Source organism: Nannobrachium achirus, assembly GCF_963921795.1.
Source record: "Nannobrachium achirus genome assembly, chromosome: 11".
NCBI lineage: Eukaryota > Metazoa > Chordata > Actinopteri > Myctophiformes > Myctophidae > Nannobrachium > Nannobrachium achirus.
The window spans coordinates 574716-583931 of NC_137820.1; the positions used below are offsets into that span (position 1 = coordinate 574716).

Here is a 9216-nt window from a genome sequence, read left to right on the forward strand (position 1 = left end):
CAATAGAAACGGTGGTATAAAATATGTAATGCCTCAACTCTTAGTGTTCATCACGGTGGGGGGGTCCCTGGTTAAAATATGATTATTTTGGGGGTTGCGAGCCGAATCAAACAAAATGGAATGCCTCAGCTCCTACTGTACATTACAAGTGTTGTGCTGAATGTTATGATACATGTCCGTTTTTTCTTTTCTGATGTTTTCACACAGATGTGAAAGTATTGTAATGCTACACTATAATATACATTTTTCCTTGTAACTTCTCTGAACAGTTTTTCCAAGGCAACTTATTTGTGATTGAAACAAAATAAAGTAAATTTGGCATTGAAAACCCTTTTTTTATTCGTGTGTACAGACTGTCAACTGTTGTGGTAATAGCAATGCAACAAAACTAAACAGGCATTTAGTGCAAAATGACTTATAACAGTCTCACTCTCCATCCACATGGGATAGGCTATGTAAACAGTACATTTTACTTTAACACTATATTCAATGCAGTCTTTGTTCAACGCAAGTGCAACTGAACGCAAGTGCAACTGAAGTTTTATTCCAAAGAACTGTAAACATCCACATAGGATATGTATACACTATACAATCAATGTGGTATTATGTGCAACAAATATGCCAAAACCATTACAAAGTATGCCTCCAGAGCAATATTATCTAAAATAACAAATGGCCTAAAATGAAGGCTTAACAAAAACATTAGGCTGCAACAAAAAACTGAAATGTAACGGAAACTGTTATTTTTACAAATTTTCAAATTGGTCATTCTGGTCATCTTGGAACAGAGCCTGCCTGTAGGAAAACGGAGTAGGATGTTGGGTGCTATTTGGCTGAGGAGGTGACACGCTGTGTGATCGTGATGGGTTAGGGGATGGTGTGTTGGAAATGAACGGATCAGGATGTTGTGGTGTGTTTGACTGAGGAGGTGACACGCTGTGTGATCGTGATGGTGTGTTGAAAATGAACGGATCAGGATGTTGTGGTGTGTTTGACTGAGGAGGTGACACGCTGTGTGATCGTGATGGTGTGTTGAAAATGAACGGATCAGGATGTTGTGGTGTGTTTGGCTGTGGAGGTGACATGTTGTGTGATCGTGATGGGTTATGGGATGGTGGGGTGAAAATGAACGGATCGGGATGTTGTGGTGTGTTATTTGGCTGTGGAGGTGAGATGTGTGATGGGTTATGTAGGTATGGAGGGTAAGGGTTATGCATGTGCATGTAAGTGCCACTTTGAGGTTGTGCGTAATATGGATGCTGAGTAGGCAGGGGCATCATTTGGGTCAAAAGATGAATTCCACCAGTGATTGCGGATGTGAGCTGTGCAATGTTGGAGGTTATTTTGTTGAGATTCTCTGTGTTTTGTGTTTCTGCTTTTTCCATGAGTTTCAGCATGCTCCTCTTCACCTCTAGGTCTTCTTGGGCAGCGTTCTCCAATGGAACCCTTCTCTTGAGTTTGTCGTATCTGTAGCCCTTAAGTTTGTCCTTGAATAGAAGAATAAAATACTTTAGTTACATGGAAAATAAATTTCAAAACAAGCAGATAGAACTGTAATAGTCTATAACTGTATATCCTATGTCTGTAAAAACAACCAACAAAGAGCAAAATGCAATAGCATATTGTATTCCATATTTTAGAATATATATGTTTTAATCAACCAATAAAGGATAGGTGGGCACTAGTGACATCTGGGCACCTTGATGCGAAATTGCCTATTTTGTCCAAAATGTTAAAAAATATATATTTTAAAAATGATCTTAAGTAATGTAAAGTATACATGATGTGAACATTCACAGTACATCATTATCAGACTTAACTTTAACCTTCAAATTCTTGTTTATGCGCCAAAATGACTGGATATACTTTTTTTTTTCTTTTAGCAATTGTAGAAATATTAGACCGTATTGTCGAAATGTTTCAGCATGTTCTAATCAGATATACTTTACATACAATAGTAAAGTAGAGTAAATCATTATAGTAATTCGGTATTAGGACCACAAACATACTTGAAGTAGGTTCCTTCGGTCCTTCACGGTCGAGGCAGACACTCCTGGAGTGTCTGCAGCAGACCCATTTCCATCACTAGACGTGCCAGCAGTAGACCCATCTCCATCAATAGACGTGCCATCCGTAACGTGTCCTGTATCAGGAGGACCCTCGCTGGCAGATGATCCGTCGGTCTGGTCCACGTCAATGTCTGAAGACTCGATGCCAGAAGATATTGAACATGTAGCTGGAGAGCCACCCCAAAGCAGCGCACAGAGCTCGTAGTACAGCATCACCACTCTACCGTGTCCACTTCGGCGCCCGTTGTCAACGGCTTCGCGGTACTTTGATCTGATGTTCTTGAGCTTGGTCGATATTATTGACTTGATCGCCATTATTGACTTGGTCAACATGTCCTGTGAATGAGGAAAGTCTTTCCCAACCTTTTTAGCTTCCTCTGGATCAGGATACTGTTCCCGAAACTCTTCTGTGATGTCGTTATATTTTGTGTAACACGAATCCCAGTCAACACTCTCTTGTGCTCTCATGGCCTTGTATTGTACGGCGATATTAAGCAGCAACTCAACCTCATCGTCGGTCCATATAAAAATTTTATCACTTTTTTCACTTTTATCTTTTTTCTTCTTGCTCTCCATGACTTCACTCACGTGTTTTCAGTAGCTGTTTGTTTTTGTTTTTGATTCACTGCCGGGCTTCCGGCTTAGTACTGCGCATGCTGAGATGCTGAGCCTATTCTTCTATGGTAGAGCACTCTGGGTATTACTTATCCCTTACCACCACGGCGCCACCTACTGGCCTGGCATGCTTGTTGGAGCCTATAATTATAGACCTCCCTCCATGCCTCCCTCTAGTGGAGGTCTGGGGACTCATATTTTAGACCTAGATATCCAGCTCCGTGTGGACCTAGATAGTTTTCTATCTGGATATCAACAATCTATCTGGATATCAACCATCCAGCTCCGTGTAGCCGGGGCCTTAATCAAGTCATATGATACCAGCCACAACTCTGTACGATAAACGGTTGATGAGTAACAGCCAAAAAAGGAACAATCAAGTTTCGGCCAATCAGAAGAGGGGGCGGGACTTAGTTAAACCAATTAAGGTGAAGGACACTTAGTCAAGTCATATGATACCAGCCACAACTCTGTACGATAAACGGTTGATTTGTAACAGCCAAAAAAAGGAACAATCAAGTATGGACCAATCAGAAGAGGGGGCACTTCCTGTTTGGTGAAGGAAGTTTGACACTTCGCCACGGGCACGCCGTTTCACGAAAACTCACGATTCGCACAACTTTTCATCGTTAAGGTGTCTTGAGTATGCCGAGCGAACTTGAAGTTGATCCGATTAACCCCCTAGGAGGAGTTTGTTAAAGTGCGACACGTGAAAACGGCCAAAAATGCGCCAAAACGCCACTAATTAGTAAAAATGGCTGACTTCCGGTTTGGTTTCGGAAGTGGCGCCAAGAGACTTTTTTGTGAGTCCGGACATGATACAGGTGTGTAGTGATTTTCGTACGTGTAGGTGAAACCATATGGTGGGGCTTGAGGCACGAAGTTTTGTAGGGGGCGCTATTGAGCCATTAGGCCACGCCCCCTTTTGATTTTTTTTAAATACGAAATTTTTCGCCACTTGTGATGTGTGTGCAAAGTTGCGCAACTTTTGGAGTACGTTTTGCGGCTCAAAAACACGATTCATTCGGCGGAAGAATAATAATCTTTGCAAATACAATAGGGTCCTCACACACTGTGTGTGCTCGGGCCCTAAAAATAAAAATAAAAGAGCTCAATACAACTTCCTTCAGGATATTAGCATGAGTTCTGTAATGTGACATAAATAACATTAGCATGAGTTCTGTAATGTGACATAAATAACATTAGCATGACTTCTGTAATGTAACAGATAAATAACATTAGCATGACTTCTGTAATGTGACAGATAAATAACATTAGCATGACTTCTGTAATGTGACAGATAAATAACATTAGCATGACTTCTGTAATGTGACAGATAAATACCATTAGCATGACTTCTGTAATGTTGTGACAGATAAATAATTGACATGAGAAGACTGGAGCTTGTTAATTGTGGGCTCGCCTGTAAGGCGAGCACACTTTAGATATTGTCATTAGTTATCTATAGGCAGGCAGTCATACTAGTGCAAGTTCTCCTCAAAACTTGGGCACCTTTCTACTCCTACATACTTAGACAGAAAATGAAAATAAAAACATCAATGTGTTCAGCTTACTGTGGCAACGTGTGCTATTATTTATTACAGCAATCGGCCAAATGGTGGCGCTGTAGGAAGCCTTCGAAAGTGCGAACTTTGAACAGGTAGAGCTCATGCTCTGTTATACGTACAGCCATGAAACCTGTATACACGTACGCGTCTCCTCATGCCGAACAACTTTTACGATCTGACTTTTAACCTCTGACCTTTAGATCCCCCAGAATTTTGAATTATATGAAAAACAGTAAAAAATCTATCTCCTCCTGGGATTGTTACGTTACGCGCACAAAACTTTTTTCACATGAACTTTGGACCAATACGGTCAAACTGTCAGGTCGGATTTCTTTTTAAGTGAAATATTATTTTTTAATAATTCAATGAATATTGCGGTTCAATGCAAATTATTATTCTGCCTCTAAATCATACATGCAAAGTTACACGTTCATGGCATTTGGCAAAGATGTAGGGTTAGTCAAAGTATCACTGAAACCAATTTTATTCCAATCGGCCAAAGGGGGGCGCAATACAAAGTGTTTGAAAATTCAAACTTCAAACGGGCATAAGTCATGACTCGTTTCGTTTGAAGACATGCAATTTGCTTACACGCGTGCTTTGACTCAAGCGGAAGACATCTGTGTCTTTGTTAAGTAAGCTCCGCCCTTAGATTTTCCGCCATTTTGAGCAGTTTGTAAAACGCTTAAACCCGCTTTTATTCTGGAATTTTCGCGTCACGTGCACAAAACCTTTTTGACATGAACTTTGGACCAATATCTAAAGATCTGTCAGATCGGTTTTGTTTTAAATTGAAACATGCTTTTTTAATAATTCAATTAATATTGCAGTTTTATGCAATTTATTATTCTTCCTCTAAAACATACATGCAAAGTCACATTTTCATGATGAAATACTGTAGAGGGTTAGTCCAAATATCATTAAAACCAATCTTACCCCAATTGGCCAAAGGGGGGCGCTATATCATTTTGAGCAGTTTGTGAAATGCATAAAAACGTTTTTATTCTGGGATCTTTTTGCAATTTGCATGAAACATTCTACACACAATCTAAGGACCTTTATCTATGCCGATGAAGTGCACACAAAAAAAATATAAAATAATAATAATAAATATAGCTGCAAGCAGCGATAAAGTGGCCAAAAACACCTCAAATCATGAACACAGCCTGCAATGTGCGTGAAATCTTGCAAGCACATTCCCACTAAGTCAAGGAACAGATGCCACCCTTCTCACATTGACCTGTTATAGCGCCACCAGCGGGTCAACTTTTGCATAACAGATGTTTGGAACAAAATGCCTCAAATCATGCATGCAGTGTCTGATTGCGTCAGTAACATCAAAGAGAGCATTGGCTGCGATCTTGACATTTTGTACTTTTATAGCCATTGTTTTTTTGGCTTGAAGCAAGCCCACAATTGTTTCGAAGGAACAATATTTTCTAGTTCTTAATGATAACGAGCACCTTATCCATCCTGCTTATTGAGCCAGGCTTTTATCAGCCCATGTTGAGTGTTTTCTAATATTTTGTGGAAAGATGTGAGACGACAAATTCTGAACAGAACTGGTATCTTTTTTTTTTATTGGCCAGTTGTTGTGACTGTGAGTTTGTGGCTGACCAGCATCTATGAAGATGACTATTAACAAAAGTAACAAATATTATCATTAAATATCATTAAAACAATCATTCATTAGTGTGCAATAAGTGTTAAATGGCTTTATATTATGAATACTGTAAGCATGTCAAACCTCGTCTTAATTGTTTAAACATGACATAAAAGTACAAAATGTTTGAAAATAGCCTATCTACAAGCTCAAAACGCGTCGCATCGCGACACGTTGTGAGCTTGTAGATCGGCTATTTTCAAAAATCCTACGTATAAAATATGGCTACAAGTGCTTAACACTTTGCCGTCCGAAATAGAATGGTGGTTGGTAGATTAGCCGTGAAATTTCTATTATTGTATTGTGATCTGAGACATAATATTATGTTTATAAACATGAGCCCGCCGCCCTTCCTTCTTGGACAGCGCCGTTGTTTTTTCTTTTTTTTTTTCCCCAGGTCATAAACTCATCGTGATTATCTGGTTCTCCGTTGGGATAGAATGGGGGTTTTGGCCGATCATCGATCTCCCCATGCGTTTCGCGTGCGCGATCCCTTCACGTAAATGTCCCCGCAAATAATCCATGTGTGACTCAAAAGCAGAACTGAAAATTTTCTCTAGCATAGCCCCTAGCATGGCTGCTGCGGAGCACCAGGGTACAGACAGCAAACGAATGGCTGGGAGTAGCCTTGGAGAAGGAAAGGAGCTGACGTCACCTCTGCTTCATGTCAGACCGTGCATGAGCTATCAATGCACGAGTGGTGACTAGGGAAGGTTAGACGATCGCCGATTTTCGGATCAAAATCATTTATTCCGGTTTTAATGACAAAGTCCGGGAAAGTACGGCGTGGCTGAGACTCCCTGCTGGGATGTGCGATATAGTACGGTTTTAACATTAAGGGGCTCCCCGTGGCTTTGAAAGGGTTAATGTATGTTTTACAATGGTATAATTTATATCTGCAAAGTAACTAGTAACTAAAGTTTTCAAATTAATGTAGTGGAGTAAAAGTACAATATTTTTCATAATAATAATTCATGTGTTCTGGAGTTTGTAGCGGACCCTGGTAACTGTACTGAGTGATGAGTGGTTTTCTTTCTTTTTTTTATCCCACAATTTTGTAACCCATTTTCACCCAGTGCCAATTGCCTATGTAATCCTGGGCTCTGCTCTCCCTCTGCCGCGCCTGGGGAGACAACGGACTGACCTCATGCTTCCTTCTATGCATGAGGAGTCCAAGCTGCTTACGACTATTCCAGCTATTCCAACCAATTCCTCTCCCCTCCATCAGGCGCCCCGGCTGGCCAGGGGGAGTATTAATTATGGAGTCTGTTTTGATGATATTGTTTCTATATAAACATGTACACTGGACACATACAGTTTACATAGTGTTTCTATCATATAAACATGTACACTGGACACATACAGTTTACATAGTGTTTCTATCATATAAACATGTACACTGGACACATACAGTTTACATAGTGTTTCTATCATAAACATGTACACTGGACACATACAGTTTACATAGTGTTTCTATCATAAACATGTACACTGGACACATACAGTTTACATAGTGTTATCATATAAACATGTACACTGGACACATACAGTTTACATAGTGTTATCATATAAACATGTACACTGGACACATACAGTTTACATAGTGTTTCTATCATAAACATGTACACTGGACACATACAGTTTACATAGTGTTTCTATCATATAAACATGTACACTGGACACATACAGTTTACATAGTGTTTCTATAATAAACATGTATGATGACTGGACACATACCTTGGTTTACGGCTATAAAGATGAATTTGTGGTTCATTTCCTGGTCTGCTCTGACATTTATATATATATTTAATATTTATATGCACCCTGGACCACCGTTTTTAAGCTGCTTGATTTAACATTTAGATATGAATTTGTTTAAAGTGAAATTGCATTTGAACTTGTTAACTTGTGCAGGTAACTTTTTGATGTTCTAACTGTCAGAGACTTCCACTACAGTTCAAACGTGTACTGAATACTGATGTCTGTTGATTAAAAACATAAAGCAGTGAAAACTTTGTGATCATTCAGAAATATAAAGTCTTACAGTCAAAACGATCACATACTGATGATGATGATGATGATGATTATTAGCATGATTGGTATTATTAACATACTGATGACTGATCTCAACAGACCTTAAAGGCTGTAGAAATGTTAGATTTTAATTGTTGAATGTTTCAGCTTGTTCTAATCATTTATAGGCTACTTTATTTGACTTAAAAATACATTTTCTAGTTTACCAAGGAAGAGGGGTGCACAGTACACCCTTCTTTTTATATTAGGATATCATATAATATATATCACATAATATATACAGTATCATATAATATATACTGTATCATATCATATCACACACACGCACGCACGCACGCACACGCGTGCGTGCGCGCACGCGTGTGCGTGCGTGCGTGCGTGCGCGCGCACACACACACACACACACACCACCGCTCAGTTCACACGAGTGTGATTTTTCCATTGCAAACTGCTAACAAACTCTTCAAATCAAACCTGTTCCACCCATTGGCCTCTGGAGGGCGCTACAGGTCTAGCAAAGCAAAGACAAGTATAAGCGAAAATGATAAAACTCCAATCGTTGCTTCAAGGGGGTCCCTGACAGCCAGGGACCCCCTTGACTTCCTGGCACAACACATTGATATGGGGGTCCGCAAATACATATCATTACAGGGGTCCTTGTCCTTGACATGCAAAGGTTTGGAACACAGACAGAAGAATGAACCTGAGGTCTTTAATATGAGGATGAATCAACAATACGTCTGTTTGTAAAGATGTGGTTTTTGTATTTTTGTTGTTCACTTGATGAATACATAAAGAACAGAAAAAAATTATAATTGCAAAGATGTAAACAGAAAATGTTTACTCGAACAAGGGTCTTCAACAGGGGGTCCGGGACCCCTAGAGGGTCCTCAGAGTTACTACAGGGGGTCCTCCAAATCTTTGTGTGATAGAAACTTTTTTCCCCCTGAGAACTTTAGCCAAAAATAGCCGATCTACAAGCTCACAAGTCTCATGCTGTGAGGCTTGTGAGCTTGTAGATCGGCTATTTTTGGAAAAGAGCTTTGGTGTAGAGAGGAAAAAGAGCAGACTAAGTACAGAGTGAAAGGTCAAGTTTATTGACGGTTCAAGTGGTTAAATATCTGCAAACACAACTAAGGGGTCCCTGCTTCATCTCTCTCTCAACTAAGGGGTCCCTGCTTCATCTCTCTCTCAACTAAGGGGTCCCTGCTTCATCTCTCTCTCAACTAAGGGGTCCCTGCTTCATCTCTCTCTCAACTAAGGGGTC

The 9216-nt window shown here is 39.9% G+C and overlaps 1 protein-coding gene across 1 annotated transcript; it reads right to left on the reverse strand.

Moving 5' to 3' along the window:
* Nucleotides 1-740: 740 nt before the first annotated feature.
* Nucleotides 741-2682, reverse strand: LOC308294638 (uncharacterized protein). The gene is made up of 2 exons (XM_080737394.1): nucleotides 2010-2682; nucleotides 741-1487 (listed from the first exon to the last, which is right to left on the reverse strand). Exons 1-2 carry the CDS (start codon nucleotides 2643-2645, stop codon nucleotides 747-749), a joined length of 1377 nt encoding a protein of 458 aa, XP_080593520.1. The 5' UTR covers nucleotides 2646-2682; the 3' UTR covers nucleotides 741-746.
* Between the last annotated feature and the right edge of the window lie 6534 nt (nucleotides 2683-9216).

Excerpts from the sequence above, each read along its gene's own strand:
- LOC308294638 (XM_080737394.1), bottom strand. The coding sequence starts at position 2,645 with ATGGAGAGCAAGAAGAAAAAAGATAAAAGTGAAAAAAGTGATAAAATT. Across the intron at positions 1,488-2,009 it reads ACCGAAGGAACCTACTTCAA|GACAAACTTAAGGGCTACAG; the intron begins GTATGTTTGTGG and ends CTTCTATTCAAG.